We start from the raw sequence: 18,730 nt of genomic DNA, 5'->3' as shown, positions 1-18,730 counted from the left end.
TCAGGAAAGAAAAGAGAGAGAGATAGACAGAGACTTTTACTATAACTTAAAGACTATTATGAGTCAACATAAGAAAAAAATCAGTACTTTTGATACTTGAGTCAAAATGAAACTAAGTAATTTTGTACTTTGACTCAAGTACAGTTATAAATGAAAGCCTTCTACTCCTACTTAGGTAATATTTTACCCAACTATTATTATTATTATTATGATTATTATTATTATTATTATATTTGGCAGTGGCATTGGCAGTGTGACTTCCAGTCACAATTTTAATACATTTCTCATATGGTAGAGTGAACTTTATTTAACATTCGTATTTTGGAAAGAGCCTGTAGTATCAGTGATTCACACTTCCGGGAGGAGGCACTGTATGGATTCACAGCAACCTGCCAAGCTGGATCTTCTTTTATTGTCCTAATAACTGCGAGAGATCTAGCATTAATGCAGTATAAAAGAAATAAAACACTTTAAGTTCATATAATTTTAATCAATAGTCCAGTGCTTTAACCAATAAGCTACCCCTGCCAAAATTAAAATCCATCTCGCATCAGGCTTGATTATCTATATAAAAAAGTAAATGTCTAGTCTGTACATTGGTCAGAACTTGCTATTTTAATGATACACTATATTGCCAAAAGTATTCGCTCATCTGGCTTTTATTTGGAGTCAATTTCCATAAACATGACTGCGCACCAGTGCACAAAACAAGGTCCATAAAGAGATGGAAAAGTGAGTTTGGTGTGGAAGAACTTAACTGTCCTGAACAGATTTCTAACCTCAACCCCAAAGAACACCTTCGGGTGGGCCAACATCATAATAAACCCTAGGAATTAAGAATTGGATGTTACTTATGTTCATATACATGTGAAGGCAGGCGAGCGAATACTTTTGGCAATATAGTATTCTTATATTTATGTAGTGGCAATAAGGTATACAGTGGGGCAAAAAAGTATACAGTCAGCCACCTTCTTGGCCATAGTGGAGTTTGGAGTGTGACTGTTTGAGGTTGTGGCCAGGTGTCTTTTATACTGATAACGAGTTCAAACAGATGCCAGATTAATATTTAATTAAATTTTTATTTGTATAGTGATTTTAACAATTATCACTGTCGCAAAGCAGCTTTACACGATCAAAAGAATGATTTAAGTTTGTATGGAATGTAAGTGTGCATGAATCAAGATGAGCAGATTGTCCCTGATGAGCAAGCTGAAGTCGTCAGTGGCAAGGAAAAACTCCCTAAGATGACAATAGGAAGAAACCTTGAGAAGAACCAGACTCAACTGGGAACCCATCCTTATCTGGGTGAAACAGAGAGCAAGAATTGATCTGCATTCATACTGTGTGTTAGGTGGCAGCCAGTTCAGTATAACAGTTAATGATAAAACCTGAAATAATAATATCACTGAGTTATATGTAGCCAGGGGTAGCTCAGTGGTTAAGGCATTGGACTACGGTTCGGAAGACCTCAGGTTCAAACCCCATAACCACCAAGCAAGGCCCTTAACCCTCAACTGCTCAGATGTGTAATGAGATAAAAATGTAAGTCGCTCTGGATAAGAGCGTCTGCCAAATGCCTAAATGTATATTAAAGCTCATCAGATTATTTTTAGTGTTAACTTTTTACCTATTTCTAAAAACTCTATACCCATCAACAACGGGTACTAACACTAGTTTTTCTAAAACAGTACCATTGTGCTTTCTTTTTATGTGTTACAGGGAGTTATTTTGTGTTATCCTTTGTGAATTTGTCTCTGCAGCTAGTCTAATAGCTCCTGCACACTCTGATTGCCAACAGCCAAAATGACAAACTCGCCTGAGGATCCATTTTAACAAACTTCCACCAGCACACTGCAGAGATTTGCTGACACACCATCCTTATTGCAAGTGCAAAAGTTATGTTCGGTTAAATATTCCATATAAAGCTCTTACTGTATTGTAAGCGAGGAGGTAAACTGTCTGCACGTAATGTGCGAGTAAAAACAAAATGACAGGTTTATGAAAATATGGCACTTCCTTTATCTCTCAAATGTTGAAAAAGCCTGTGAAGAGTAATTGAGCGATTTCTTAGCGCATCCCTTTTGGCATCATTACACCAACAAATAGTTGTAGATGCATTGCTTTGATAAAAAGGCAGAGTATAATATATACAAAATAGCACTTCTTTCTCTTCCATCTCTCTCTCTTTCTCTCTCTCTCTACTCCCCTGGTACTTTGACAGCAGGATTGGTGAAAAGCTGATGACTTTTAAATGTGCACTTGACCATGTGTAATGCTTTAGCTTTAAAGTGTCATCTGAAAAAAAAACAAGGCAGTTGGGAAATACCGGGGTGGTCAGGGTGTTTATTCATCTGCGCTCTGACAGCCTAGCATCTGTATGTGTGTGCTTTGAGACAGCTCAAGACCCTGACTGTAGTCGATATGAATGTGAAAAAAAATCATATACAAAGAAACCATTCAAATTCAAACAAGCAGAAGGAGCCTTTGGTTATAAATCAAAATATTTAATATCTAACCCTCAGCAACATGCATAATATCTTTTCAGTTTATACTGGCATATGAAAAATGCAACACACACACACACACACACACACACACACACACACACACACACACACACACACACACACACACATAAATGCACACATTATAAACAAAAAAATGTAATCAAGCACCAAATAAGCAAGTAATAACCAAGACTCTGGTGGTTCTCAGATAAGCAGCTTCGTGAGAATGTAGTTTTCGGCTTTGATGGCTCTGAAGCAACGTGAGATAGGAGCATCGAGGCAATGCATGACTGACATGTCTCCAGGGCACAGTGGCAGTACAAATACACTATCTGATCCCTATGGTACAAACCCACAGGCTAAAACATTCTGAGCTTCAGGGTTATAGCTCTCATGGCTGTTGGGATGCTGATAAATCTCAAATGTTGTCATGAAACTTTTTAATTGTACAGCAGGAGACAGGAAAAATATAAGTACAGCTTGATCTACAAGGCAATACACACACACACACACACACACACACACATACATCACCCTGTTTTTTTTCCTGAATCTGTCAACCTGTCAGTCAACATACTGTATATATGCACTCAATTCTGTCAGTTTTCTCTCCTATCATTTTACTCCATACTCCATACCATATTATTATTTCCTCTTTCTTTCTATTCTCCTCTCTCCATTTCCCCCCAGCAGTCACCTCCACAGCTCCTAATTGGTAGAATTTTCCCCTAGGATAGAGGGTGGTGTTGGCACTCCCGCCCTTTGCTGGTCTAACAAAATATGTTTCGTAAATGTCACTCGATTGACCGTCTCATTTTCTCATTCTTTTTACTGCTTGTCTGACCAGGTGTCGGTGTTAACCTTTGTATTAGTTTCCATTTGCTGAGCATAGGGGAATAATGTGCACTCTGGCTGGATGCAGCATATGTGCACATACAGTACTGTGCAAAAGTCTTACCCCGACTTTTCAATTCCTCCATTTTTTCCAGTCTTTCGTGCATTTTAATCTGATTTAAGGAATAGTTCTTCAGGCTTTTTAAAGGACTTTTTTGGATCTCATTTTTGGCAAGGTTCTTATCTTCAATCGAATCCCTGTACCTAAACATTTTCAAAGAAATGTTTTTGTTGTTGTTGTTTGTTAAGCCACACAGTGACTTATAAAGCATTCAAGCATAAAAAATCAAACTTGGGGCATGAACCAGTGAGAAACAGATGCAGATAATGACAGATGATCAGGAAAGATGAGAGGGGAAATGAGGTTGCTGCTGAAGCCGTTACATAAACAACCAATTTTTAAAAATTATATGTTTGTGCACTGTGTTACAGTAAAACATTTCTTTCATTTAATTTAAAGCAATGCATTTATTTTTATTGCAGAAATTATGGTTCAAAACTTTGCCCAGTACAAGGCACTCTCTCTCTCTTTCTCTCTCTCTTTTTCTCTCGCCTTTAGTGTTTGTGTATCGGCACGGTGTCAAATAACGCGCGCGCACATACATAACGACAGACCAAAACACACACACAGCTTCTGCGTGCATAAACGGAAACACTTATCTGTCGGAATTTATTTTTCTTTTTCTGAAGGTAAAATGCAGGTTAATTTGTTTTATTTTTACTTTATATTTTGTGTTTATTATTTTTATGTATTTATTTTTTGGGGCTGTGGAATGAATAATTAGAGTTTCCATTATTTCTTATGGGGAAAATAAAATTTGTTTTGTAATACAAGCCCACTTCCGGAACGAATTATGCTCATAATCCGAGGTTCCACGGTACAAAATTTCACCTCAAGAACTTGAGATGGATTAAATTCGAATGCCGAAGTAACACTGTGACTGTATATGTGTGTAAAGATATGTACATGGACTATACAGCATAATTGCAATAGAAAAGCATATGGTTAACTGATACATTCTGTCTGTTTAATTCATTTGAAAAATGCAGTATGTTTACTGCAAGTCACATTGCGGGACAATTGTCATGAAGAACAAAGACTTTTCATTGTAAGATCTTTCCTATCTCATTTCTCATTGTGGCCAAGAATAATGAAACAATAATCATTTCCTCTACTGCAGCCACAGGACATTTTATCATAAATGAGTGTCTTGATGAATGAATAAAGCCAAGACTTCATGTGAGTACGAGAGAAAATGAAGCAAAAATGAGTGTAATGAATGAAAAATGGAAAAACCACCCCAAGCACAAAGTTGCATTTTTTACTATTAATACGCTTCTACTACTACAGGAGATGGGGGGAATCAATTCCGTTATCAGGATTCATGTATCGCCACACTGACTCCATAATTGTTATTTATTTATTTAAAACTATTTTTTTTTAAAGTGGTAAAATGTTGTTGATCCTTAGTAATCCTGAAGATGGTGCAACTATTTCACCTTGTGTGGTACTATAGGAGGAAAATATTTGCAACAAAATCTGAAAGAAATTTAACATAGAATCTGGAAGGTTATAAAATCACAATACTTACAGAATCAGAATGCAAATTGAAAAGGCACCTACTGTAGGTATTATGATAATATCATATTGGCTGGTCTACCACGACTACTACTACTACTACTACTACTACTACTAATAATAATAATAATAAAGATAGAAGAAGAAGAAAAAGAAGGGTTTTCAGACCATAAAATGTGCATTATAACATCCTACCTGCTCTTGTTCTACTGTAGATCCCACAGTACTGTATACTTCAGTTTAAATTCTTTCCACTTTCCCATTAGGGCATTTTCTTGGTCTGCAATAATGTCCTCTTTATATACAGGCTCATGGACATCTCATTTGCAAACAATGTTGGCTTTCCTTTCTATGTCAGTCATGACAGTCACAAGGACATAAAGGAATAGATGCATTAAGCTGTGAATCTTTTAAATTCTGACAAAAGGAGCCGTTGGAACCTGATAGTGTTTTGCTGCTGGTGTCATCCATCAACTGCTTTGTTTGATGTTCTGCACATGCTTTTCTTTTCACCATGACTGTAAGGAGTAGTTATTTATCCTATCATTACTATATCCTTCCTGGCAGCTTGAACCAATCTGTTCATTTTCCCCTGAGATCTCTCATCACCAAGACATTTCAACTGTCACTCACTCAGTGTTTTTTTTTTTTCTTCTTCAGTTTTCTTACCATTCTGTACAGGCAATTGTGTAGGAAATTCCCAAACCAGAACTTACTCAAACCAGCCTTTCTTGTACAAACATCCACACTGTTAAAATTAGTACTCTATTAAAATCACATTAACTGAATCTCAACCTGTATCTGGATGATTGTTGCACTGTGCTGCACTGACATGTTTGGCTGATGAAATGTGCAGGTATTTAGGTGTTCCTGAAAAAAAAAAAAGAAAAATAAGTGCCTAACCTGCAGACTCTGTGTATGCATTTCAAACACACACATTTGCAATATGGGAAAGGAAAAATAATTATAAATAGAGTTAGCTACATTATTAAATAACTAAATAAAACAACTAAGGAGATTAATGTGACTGGGTTAAGAACCCTTCAACACATTATTAAGTCCTGAAAGAATAGTGAACTGTCAACTTTGTGGAAGAAGGAAAATCATAAATCACTTGGACAATTGGCGAAGATGGTAAAAAATCAACAGTAAAAACCGAAGCTGTGTGTAATAATAAGAGTAAGAGCATTTTCATTTACACACACACAATCTGATGAAAACTCCCAGGATTTGGACTAAACAGCTGTGTCCATAGTTTTAAATGGATCATAAAGACTGGACTTTGGAGAAAAGCTCATGTGGTCTGATGAGTTCAGACTAACCCAGAGCGATGGTGCGTCATGGTAAGATGGGAAGCGCATAAAGCGATCATGCATAGAGTCCACTGTACGAGCCTCTGGAGACAGTGTGATGATCTGGGGTTGCTTCAGTTGCTCAGGTCTAAACTCAGCAACATTATGTGGTAATAAACTGAAGTCAACTGACCACCTGAGTGTACTGAATGACCAGGTTATCACATCTATGGAGTGTTTCTTTTCTTCTAGGACTTGAATTAGAAATCAACTTCACACACGAACAGTTTGCACCACACTGTAATCAAAGCTAAAGTTGACTAATTGAACTTTTATTTCGGCCAGGCAATGTACAGTATATTAATATACATAATAAATCAAGGTAAAGCTAAACTATCATTTAATGATACCATCCAAACCAAATACTGCTCCTGAATACTTTGTCTGCTTATATTAAGGTTACTGATTTTACCGTAGGTTTTGACAGTATGATAGTGACCCCTAGACACAACAGTACATGTGCATGGTTTTTGTAACCTCTTTTGTTCTGCGATGCTGATACAGTATCTCTTAAACAAAACTTTTGCTATACCAGTGTTTTATATATAAAAACAATTTACATATAAAATCTAGAGGTTATGTAAGCATGCAGGAGCTTTATCATCATGTAGGCTTAGTGTATGTCTTATATTGGTTGCTTCATTAGATTTTAATGAGCAGATTTAGAGATTAGTTACAAAGAGATCAAATTAAAACTGTGTACTGTTGGGTTGCACCATGGAATTTACCCATCGCTTTCAACAAAGCTGTCCAGCTTCTAGAAAAACTTTCTTTTTTTTGCATGCAGTGTTATTAGATGTATAAAAGTTTCTCATCATGCACCATTTTTTGTCTTTCATTTGACTTATTTCTGAGCTGGGGTCTACTGGTTGACTGGTTGAACTGAGTGCAAAGCTTTCAGAGCTGGGTGTCCGGCAGGTTGTTTGACCCTGACTTCATGCATCTGATCGTGTCAGCACTGTGTACCTTCAGTCTTGACTACACCAATCAAGATTGCATGCTGCACTACATTATTAATTCAAAGGATTGAACTTTAATAATGATCAGAAAAGAGAGCAGTCAGCATGATTTTCTGAAGGAGCCCACTGACACTAACCATGTCCTCAATTTCAAATGAAAAATAGTAAAAGACCAAATCAGCCATCAGAGCAGTATGATCAAACTGCATATAGGAACAGATTTTATGTAAATGTTACGCATTACAGTAAGTCTCTAATTACAGGGAGATTAGATGTCAAGATGAAACTGGGCCTAGAATAGAAACATAACGTAGTTCAAATTTTTCTTTAACTCTGTTTCTACTTAGCATCCGATATCTCATAAAAGGCAGAGATTAATGAGCAGTTTAGTTTATCTGAAGAGTACTTCAAGGACTCTTGCAGTATTAAGGCAAGCTACTGCATATCGCTTCAAAGAAAGCAGGTCACTTTCTACTGTATGGGAAAGTTTCCTCACTTGATTTCGCTCTCTCGAATCCGGCTCTCGTCCAGGTCCTCAATGAACTTCTCGCCCTTCATCCAGTAGATGAGCGGGCTCACGTCGCCGCTGTAGCCAAAGAACGCTCGGCATGTCAGGTTCACCAGACTGCCTGCAGAGATGAAAAACAGAGTGTCAGAGTTGTCCTGGTCAGCTGGACAGACATGGAAGGACCTTGACTAGGTGCTGCTGAACATGCAAATGACAATCACACCATGTGTATGCTTTCTTTTGTCAGTATTATGCTCAGAATATTTATCAGATGCATAGTTATAAAAGCTGTCGTGTACAACTTGATGTGTGATTTATCCGCTGCCATTCTTCCGATATTGAGATAAATCATGGTCTTCTTCTGCATGCTAACTTCACCTAGATAAGGATTTTATTGTAGCCTACTACATTATTTATGTCACAACAGATATGTTTACATAATAAAGATGAGGCGAATCAAGTGGTGTCTCTTTTCCAAGAAAAAACAACAAGTGACAGCCCCGATTGATGTGCAGTAGCCTGATGTTTTAGATGTAGAGATAATAACGCTACGATGCTGCTGTTCGTGATGGGACCATTTTCCTCTCCAATCATCTTCGCAATACTGTCCTCAATCACTCAATAAATTTGCCCGGAGACATCATTTTCCTTAAATAATTCTAAAGTGTTTTTTTTTCCCCTATCACATTTGTCTCATATCAGATCTAATTAATGTGTCACGAACATTTTCAGAATGAGGGTCAATTCATTTCTCATCTTTAACAAGCCACACGATGATGGCACAGCAATATTATTCTCATACCCAATGAAGATTTAGTCAAAAACGCTAAATTAAACCAAATCAATGTGGCACATGCTGAGTGTTTTTTCAGGACACTGCTGGTTTTGCTATAACAGAGAGATTTTTGAGATAAAGATGATGGTGATTCAAAAAAAAAAAAAAGTTGGGCACATCACAAAACCAAATCATCTCTGTTTATTCTAAGTTAAATGAGGTGATGCTCACCATGAAGAAGAGCTTATTATGCTGCCTATAGTTATATGTGCTGAAATAAACAAGCACTGGAGCATTACTGCACAATTGGTGTTTATACCGCAAGAATTATTCAAGACAAGGCACAGGCATTCTAGGTAAAAGTAACGGCCTCTCTTTTATTACTTGTGACGGTTTTATAGCATTTAATAGGCAGAGCTTGGTTACACACTTCTCAGAAATGTCTCCCAATTTTGATTTTTCATGGAAGTTAACAAGCAGATAGTGTGTAAGGAATTACTGATTGCTTGTTGATTACTGAGTTAAAAATACACACAGCAGGTTTTTTTTTCTCTTTAGATTTGGATTTATTAATCTGAGAAAAATGCTGCTAAAATCTTGCAAAGAGCCCAATGACTCCAATCCTGTCTTAACATTCCCCAGATCCCAATCTGAACAAGCACCCATGGGGATGCACCGGACAAACAAGTCTGATCCATGGAGTTCCCACCCCACAACCCACAGCACCCAAAGGATCCGCTGCCAACGCCACAGCTCACCACAGTAATGGGCTTTCACCACATTATATTACGGCTGATCTGTGCATGTCAGTCTGTTTTCTGACTTAAACAGAAATGCGAATTAATTTTAATATCACATTTCTCTTTGTTAGTGATTTTTAAATTTGACTTTGTTCTACAAACTTGTTTAACCTAAAGTTCCTTTGTGTGTTAGAAATGTGCTACTGTGTATAAAGGGCACACATCCATCCATCCATCCATCCATCAATGCATAATTTTATCCAAATTTCACCAAAGCTTATAGCTATACAGTACTTATATACTGTATGTATGTATTTAACACACACACTCACTTATGCATATACATACTGTACATATATACACACACACACACACACACACACACACGTATATATGTATATATACACACGCAAGCACACAATCGTGTGTCCACACACACACACACACACACACACACACACCTCTACAATTTGACTGGTTCTTCTTGTCCTAAGTGTTTCATTGTATTGTTGACATGCATGTGAGAAATAAACGAAACTTGAATGACTATAGAACTAAATGTTTTTAACAAAATTATTTTACATTACAAATATGCTAACTTTCAGTAAATAATAAAATAGATTTTACATTTAAGAGAGCAAAGAATGTTGCTATTTTATAAAAATTAAATATTGAAAAATATTTAATATGCAGTTTTCATGTGTAAAGAATACAACCAGTTAGTGTTAGTAGACTCAGACTCTATAAGAACTACTCTGTGCAGTATGTGGCTAATGCATTAGGGGTCATGGAGTCAATTACATTAAAATTCAATCAATTCCATTCACTGAAAGCACCATATTTCATTATCGTAAGTTTAATCACTTTAATTAATTTCCTGTACAAGTCCCTGAATCACTCCTGGTTTATGAAATCAAACACTGAATTTGTGATATGCATCACTTTGTACATAAGAGCTTTCCAGACACCTCGTTCAGGCAGGAATGATGAGGATAGCATCTACCTTTCGCCATGACTGATGTATAGATTGATGCTGTAGAGGCAGGGTGGTGAACTCAATTACCGCGAGACCTTGAAGTGCCCTTAACTAGCAGTATTATGCTTTTAACCTATTATATAAGTGCATATATTCTCTTCTTATTTATGTTTACTTCGTGAGGATAATAAAACTTGCATTTGTTTATATAACACACTTGTATTAAAAAAAAAGAAAACATATATCCTGTATACAGGGTCAGCCAAATAATGTATACACACTTCAGGAAATAATAAACTTGTATAAATATATTAATATCATATACTGTACATCATACTATTTTTCTTTTTTTCCCTGAAGTGTTTTTGCACACGTCCCACAGATGCACGCATCTGGACGAGAGTCATAAATATGGTGTCATGAGTGTGCAGCTGAAAATTCTACAATAATAATATTACATGCTTCATACAATACTGCTACAGAATTATTATTATTTTTTTTTTAATATATACTGTACACTACAGACTGTACATTATTCTGCATTGAATCCTAAACAAACTGTAGAAACTGATTAAATCCTCTGTCAGCATTTATTTAAATGCCTATAAAGAAGCTGTTATCTCTCCTAGACTAATATTTAAATACATCCTAATATGCTGTGTAATTCCAGACTGTTGAAGGTGACCCTGAAGGAAGAACCAGGCTCTTTATCAGTCGACAGCTTTTCGCAAAGTAAAGACTAATAAAGAGGTGAGTCGTAGAATTACGACCGCAAAATGAAAGTCTAAAACTTTTGTGGAGGAGAAGCTTACAGTCAGCAGCTTTATATCTGCCTGGAGAGGCATAAAGGCTATGGAAGGATTGCAAAGGAAGACCAAGTGTGAAATTACCTCGAGAGGCTCTTTTACAAACAAAACTGATATGGTGAATGGCTTTTGATGTGCATCAGTTTAGAGAAGAGAAGAGCTGCGTCAGTTTCGTGGTCAATGGATTTCAACAGCTTCAATAACGCGGTAGTATTAAGAGCTGGAAGAGCGACCCATGCAAGACAGTGATGGTGGAACAATATTTCAAATTTCAATTCAAATGAGGTTCTTGCTCATCCAAATGTCCTATGGTTGTGGAAGAAGTTCAGCATGGCATCTACAGTATCTTAAAAATAACTAAATAATCATCTAAATAATGTTCCCCTCCTCACTGTAAGCTATGTTCACACTAGCATTTTCCTGATAAGTATTTATTTATTTATTTATTTATTTATCGATCAATAATTTTATTCAGATAGCAATGTCGCCTTGCACCTCCAGTATTGGGGTTCTTCCCGGCTCGAGTCTGTGTGCATGCTCTCCCCGTGCTAGGTAGGTTTCATCCCACAGTCCAAAGCCATGCAGATTAGACTCATTGGTATTCCCAAATTGCCGTCAGTTTGTCCCTCACGCCCTAAGTCTCATGGAAGAGGCACCAGGTCCCCTTGTATACAGGATAAAGCTGTATAGAAGGTAAGTGAGTGAGTCAGTAAGCATTTTATTTCTTTTTAAATTCTGTTTTGCCAACGCTCATGTTCAATGCTTGCTTTTCACTGCTTAGGAGGTGTTGATGAAGCTTCTATAACAGCAGCTTTGACACTTGCTCCTACTGCAAGATTTATATAAACACATTTATTCTACAGTAATGTGTTTCTATATTAACAATATACTGTACACAGAGTCTTGTTCTGTAGATGCTCCACATAAACTGATTAAAACGTGTAGCTGTTGGTATGATAAATGAAGACTGAGATGTTTATTTAGCAGTTATGGAAGGACTCTTCAATTCTCAGAATCTCTGAATTTTTTTTTCCTTTTTTATTTATTTTTTTTTTTTTGGACACCGGAGAGTCTTTTAAACAGAAAGCTTTGCGGTCTCTTGGTAACATGACAATTTTCTTTGTCATAACATCAAGAGAGTGAAAAAAATCAGAGGCTTAAAAGGGAACAGCTGTTAATAGCTGCAAGTGCCAACATTAACTGTAATTATATGTGCATTGATCATCCCTGAGAAACCACCTAAGTTTTGGGTTCCTCTTGTGCTACCAGGGCAGCTCTGCCCACATGGGGTGTGGCTCCACAGGGCCTCATGGGGGGGGGGGGGGGGCTGTGATGTCTGGAACCAGAAGCAGATCATTTGGGTGATGTGGGTTCCAGGTTGGGGCCTCTGTAGATCAGACTTGTTTGTTCAGTGCACTCCATAGATGTTTGATTGGATTTCCTTGGTCTCACTGGGGGCTCTGAGTTTTAGTGTTCTTTGCATACTAGTAACACTTAAATGATTGAAATCATAAAACAAATGTTAATCTTGCACAAATATAACCCGAGTGTAAAATTTAGTTTTTAAATGATGATTTCATTTATTAAGGAAATAAAAGCTGCCTGGCCCTATGTGGAAAAGTAATTGCCCCCAAAAACTAATAACTGGTTGCACCAATCTTGGCGGCAACAACTGCAATAAAGTGTTTCACAGCAATAAGTCTTTTACATCCCTGTGGAGGAATTTCGGCTCACTTTTCTATGCAAAATTGTTTTAATTTAGCCACACTGGAGGGTTTAACGTTCTTTATGAGCTTGAGGTCACACACTGATGGCCAGACATTTTTTAATTAATGGTTCCATCAATAATGCCCAGTCGTCCAGGGCCTGAAGCAGCATACAGCCCCAAACCATCACACTACCACATCCAGGTTTAACTGTTGGTATGATGTTGTTTTTATGGAACGCTCTTAGTTTTATGCCAGATCTAGTGGGACAAACACCTTCTAAAATGTTTAGTTTTTTTCTCATCACTCCACAGAATTTTTGCCCAGACTGGTTAGGAGATAATCAAGATGTTTTTTGGCAAACTTGAGACGAGCCATTGTGTTCTTTTTGTTCTGCAGTAGCTGGTGCCTTGGAATTCTTCCATGCATGCCATTTTTTTCCAGTCTGTTTCTTTCCATTGAATCATGAACACTAACCCTAATTAAGGCAACTGAGGCTTGTCGTTCTTTAGATGTTCTTATGAGCTCCTGAATGAGTCGTCTTTTTGCTCTTGGTGTAATTTTTGTACACCGGCCACTCCAGGGAAGGGTCGCTACAGTCACAAGTTTTCTCCCAATTTGTGGATAATAGCTCTTAGAAAATGGCCTGGTAACACTTTTCTGCCTGATACATGTCAATTACTTTGTTTATCATCTATTCCTGAATTTCTTTAGATCATGCTGATTTTTGGGATGTTGCAGGGTGCTTGATTTTTTAAGACAGCTTCTATTTTAGTGATTTCTTGATTCAACAGGTCTGTCAGTAATTAGGCCTGGGTGTGGCAAGTGAAATTTAACTCAGCTTTACAAAAATCACAGTTCATTTATGATTTAGCAAGGGGTTGCTACTGTTTTACAAAGAGCCAGGCAGGTTCGGTCAGCTTTTTTCTCTTAATAAATTAAATCATCATTTAAAAACTGTATTTTGTATTTACTCTGGTTATCTTTGAGTAACATTAAAATTAGTTTGATCTGTTTTATTTAGGTGTAATAAACATGCAAAAAACAAAAAATCCAAGAGGGAGCAAATACTTTTTTATGCCACTGTACAGTATGTTGCATTACTGCCTCGCAGCCCCAGGATGGCCGATTCAATCCTAAGCTTCAGTTGCCCATGTCCTCGCGCTGGTTTCTCGATTTCTTTTTACTGTCCTGTCTTCTGCAGGATTTGCGATGCAAAATGTGTCCTGTGACAGACAGGTTGAACTCTCCTGTCTGGGGTCGAGTGTTACCAGTAAAAACACACTTACTGAAAAATGAATAATAAAATATTGATATCAGGATAACAATGGTTATTTCCCCTGGTAGTGTAAAGGTTATAAATTTGTGTAAAAACATGAGCGTGGTTATTGATGAGGAGAAAAACAACACCTGTGAAATTTTGGCAAAAGCTCAACTGAGGCTGTTTATGCTAAGAAATCCAGATGCCTACATTGCTTTATAAATCATTTAACTTTTTAATATGAATGGGTATTCTAGATCCTTTTTCTTTTGATGTTATGAGCAAGGGATCATTAATACTTAATGATCTCTCTCATGTTATACCCTGAATTTTAACTAACCTTCCCTCGGCAGTACATCGTCATCCAGACGCTCTGTTAAAAGAAATGCATTGTTGTTATATGATTGGATAAAAAAAAAAAAAAACTGAACTGAACTAAGCTTAGTAAGGAGTTTTAGCTATTTGTAGAGTTATGCTGTATATATTTATTGGTAGTATTTATGTATGATCTAGTGCATTTATGATGCGACAACACACTGCTGTGTAAAGTTTATTTACAATAAAGTTTACAATAAAGTTTATTAAGTTGACCTGTTTTTATTACGTGCCTGTACTGCAGGAGCTGATGTAAGTACAATGACTCTTCTGTCGATACTCTGTTTAGAGCTGTGAGCTGACAAAAACACATTCAACGCAGAGAGGGGGAGAGGAAGAGAGAGATAGGCCGACAGAATGAAGAGGAGCGGATGGGAGCGATGTCGAATTCAATGCGAGAGCTCTAATCTGACACGGCCAGAGGAACAACCTTAATTGTCAGTACCATTCCTGTCTTTGCCATGTTCGGCACATTTTAAATGCAGTCAGGTCCATAAGTATGTGGACAGTGACATAACGGTTCATAAATTTTGCTTCTGTACCTCACCAAAATGGATTTTTTATATTTCAAATTTTACAGCGTTATCAGCAATTAGACATCTGACTAAATGATGGAGGTTTGATTGCCTGTTTCCTAATTATTTCATGACTAATTACAAAATATTTTTAAAGTAGAAAATACCAGGCATTGATTCCAAGTGTTAAAATTTTGCATATGAATTTCTCGAAATGTTGCTCAAAGAAGTGTTAATGCAAGTGAAGCAGGCCATCTAAAGGAATGCACTGTTGAGAGCAGCAACAACAAAAAGAAAACAACTGAAGTGATGATTTCTGTTCTTGGTGAAGAGAAGAAAAAACTCCATAAAATCGAGCCAAGTCAAGAACGCTTTGAAGGAGGTAGGCGTATCGTTGTCACAGTCTACAATCAAGAGACGCCTGCGTGAATGTAAATACAGAGGGTTTACCCTTAAGGACTCATATTCCAAAGCTTACCACGTCATCTGTCAAACAAAGAGGAGGCAGTGTTCTGGCGTGGGCATGTATGACTGCCAGTGGAACTGGGTCACTGGTGTTTATTGATGATGTGACTGCTAATAGAAGATTCGAGATAAATAGGTGAAGTGTATAGAGCTTTAATTTTTGCTCAGATTCGGTCAAGTGCTGCAGAACAGTTGATAGGATAACACTCAACCGTACGGATAGATAATGGCCCGAAACATGCTGCAAAATCACCCCAAGAGCTTCTAAAGGCAAAGGAATACAACATGATTAAATGGCAGGGTCAGTCACCTGACCTCAACACAAGTGAGCATGCGTTTCACTTCCTGGGGATAAAACTGAAGCCAGGAAGATCCATAAACAAGCAGCAACTAAATGTGGCTGTCGAGGCAAAGCGGCTCAAGGGAGGAAACTCAGGATTTGGTATCCAATTATACGATTTAATTAAGCTGCAGGTCCCCCCTTATGCTTGGTGGGTTTGCTCTGGGTACTCCGGTTTCCTCCTACAGTCTAAAGATATGCAGATTAGACTAATTGGCACCCTGTCCAGGGTGTACACTGCCTTGTGTCCAGACTGCCTTGGGATAGGCTAAGACCCTGTACAGAATACGCAGTACAGAGAATGAGTGAGTGAGATTAAAAGTGAGTAATGAGTAATCCAACAACTTGAATGGATTAGGTTGTCTCTCAAGTCCACCTGCCCTTCATCTCTTTGCGTCCCTTTTATTCAGGACAGCTGTTATACACACTACCGTTTGATTAAAGTGACCACGGGAGGCTAGCCCTCAAACGTGTCCATAAATACTATAACTTAACAAACAACAACAAAGACAGCATGTCTATGCACCTAAACTTGCACACACTCATGCCATAAAAAAGCCCAAAATTTACACAAGTCTTTTTCACAAGTACATTTTGTCTCCATTCTGAGGAGATATAAAGAGAGACATACTCAGTGGCACTGATGCAAAATAATTCTACCTCTATCAAAATAATTAGCGTATGTATCTGTCAGTGGGAACCATTTTGTGTTCAATCAGTCTTGCTGCCGAAAACATTTCGGTTGTCTGTTGCAAAGCCTGAGCCCTGTGATGCCCTAAGTCTCCGGGGATAGGCTCCAGGTCCCCCATGACCCCGTTTAAGGAATAAAGCGGTATAGATGATGAGTGAGTGAGTGTTGCAAAGCCTGTAGATCTAATCTCATCCACCAGAGGGCATTGCACTCTCATGAAGCTAAATCACCACCTTTACGCATTTATAAGAGACACAGACAGACAGACAGACAGACCTACAGTATAAGGAAAGACCCTTGTTGTTCTTAACCACTCGGTCATTATTGAGTCACACACTGAATTGTTAACGGCTGACCCATGGAAATATAGCCCATGGTTTATTCACAGCTATACAATGGTTAGAGATTAACTCTAATGAAAAATGAATCTAAAAAGAATAAAAAAGATCAAGACTTCTTCCAGGTAGCACTTTCTTATTATTAGCCATGTCTTACTTCTCTCTCTCTCTCTCTCTCTCTCTCTCTCTCTCTCTCTCTGAGGACTCCTACACTGCACAGTCTCGCATTTTCCCCTGCACTAACACTCTCGAGTTCGCTGATAATGAGCCCATGTGTTACGTCAGTTGTGGAAAATTCAGAACTGGGAAAAGTGCGTCGACAGATTTCGGTGCTGATGACACATTTGCAGAGTTTGAGTTCGGCCAGGGCCTCCATGCCTGAGACGAGTGGCAGGAACACATCCGAAAGCTTTTGATTCATTTAAATCCAGACCCCTTTGGCCCGGGTGACTGTGGCTTAATGCGATTGTCTGCTCCCTTTCTCTGCATCCTCTTATCTTCCCTGCCTTTCTTAAGCTTTTCCTCCACAGTCAGAGAGAAGGAAGAAAATATGGAAAAGACTGCAGCCCGTCCCCCCAGCGGGCAGGAGCAGACGAGAAGAAGGGCAGAGAGGAAAAGCCATCAGAAACATCACACACACATAATGATCACACAGTGTGTGTGTGTGTGTGTGTGTGTGTGTGAGTGAGAGAGTGTGTGTGTCTGTGTGTGTGAGCGAGAGAGAGATTGTGTGTGTGTGTGTGTGTGTGTGTGTGTGTGAGTGAGAGAGTGTGTGTGTCTGTGTGTGTGAGCGAGAGAGAGATTGTGTGTGTGTATGTGTGTGTGTGTGAGCGAGAGTGTGTGTGTGTGTGTGAGTGAGTGTGTATGTGTGCGCGTGTGTTTGTGTGGGTGTGAGAGAGAGAGAGAGAGAGTGTGTGTGTGTGTGTGTGTGTGTGAGGTTCAGTGTCGCAGCACATCGATGCGTCCTCACAAGTGCTCGTCTTATATTTATGTAATTGCGTAATATCTTTCTGAGGTATGTATAAGCTTTGCGTTTCACAGATCAGCCGCATCATCATGATGGTTTTGGTGAAATACTAACATGTCTGTGTTGTGTTAATTGCACACCTGGGCTCAGTGGAGACGGATGATTAGATTGGAAAGCTGTCAGACGTGTGAGCCAGTACAGTGACCATACAGAAGCCAGAGGGAACAAAAATAAATCTCCTCCTTCTTTCTTTCTGAATCCACTAACTGCATTAGTGACCAGGAAATTGCCTGGAGCATTTCTGAACCATATTTAAAACAAAAGCAGCACTTTCCTAATGAGGTGAGGCTACATCCCAATTACACCATAATGACGGTAATAACGGCGAAAAACAAAACTCCTATCCTGTTGATATGATGTGTTTCAGTCTGTGCTGTGTGTAAGCAAAAGAGCGAGGGAAGGAGAGTGGATGAGTGTGGACGAGAGAGAGATCTGGCTTTTCTATGGTTAATCACGTCTCCATGGCATTTTAATTGCATTTTGCTCTCCTATTTTTTAAGTGCACTCAGCCAATTTGCGAAGTCCATTCAGGGCGGCATTTTCACTCCTATTCATGCCTGACCACGCGACAAAAACGCTTGGCTTCAGTTGTATTCTGCTTATTGCCATGCTCCAGAGACCTTTTGTGCTTTCACATGCCACAACTAAAATACCGTGTCTTCACAGGTTGTATGTGTGTGTGTGTGTGTGTGTGTGTGTGTGTTACAGTACATGTTTACGCAAAGCTCACTCATCACACCGTATGCTGGAAGTTTTGGGGCATTCAGAGCTGAAGTGACTTAGGGGCGCGAAAGCACAGCAATCACACACACACACACACACACACACACACACACATGAATGAACTAATGTGTCAATGCCGCTCTGCCAAGCAGCTAAGAATGCAGAACCTCTTTTTTTTTTTGCTAAAATAAGG

The 18,730-nt window shown here is 38.4% G+C and overlaps 1 protein-coding gene across 1 annotated transcript in view; it reads right to left on the bottom strand.

Moving 5' to 3' along the window:
- Nucleotides 1-18,730, bottom strand: part of il1rapl1b (interleukin 1 receptor accessory protein-like 1b) — a 448,430-nt gene that overhangs the window by 40,519 nt on the left and 389,181 nt on the right. Inside the window, exon 7 of the mRNA XM_053492140.1 lies at nt 7,788-7,920. Coding sequence (XP_053348115.1) covers nt 7,788-7,920 — 133 coding nt within the window. The remainder of the gene's footprint in view (nt 1-7,787; nt 7,921-18,730) is intronic.

This window comes from Clarias gariepinus, chromosome 3 (genome assembly GCF_024256425.1).
Source record: "Clarias gariepinus isolate MV-2021 ecotype Netherlands chromosome 3, CGAR_prim_01v2, whole genome shotgun sequence".
NCBI classification, from domain to species: Eukaryota; Metazoa; Chordata; class Actinopteri; order Siluriformes; family Clariidae; genus Clarias; species Clarias gariepinus.
The sequence above is the reverse complement of the archived record's forward strand: the minus strand, read 5'-3'. Positions and strand labels throughout refer to the sequence as shown.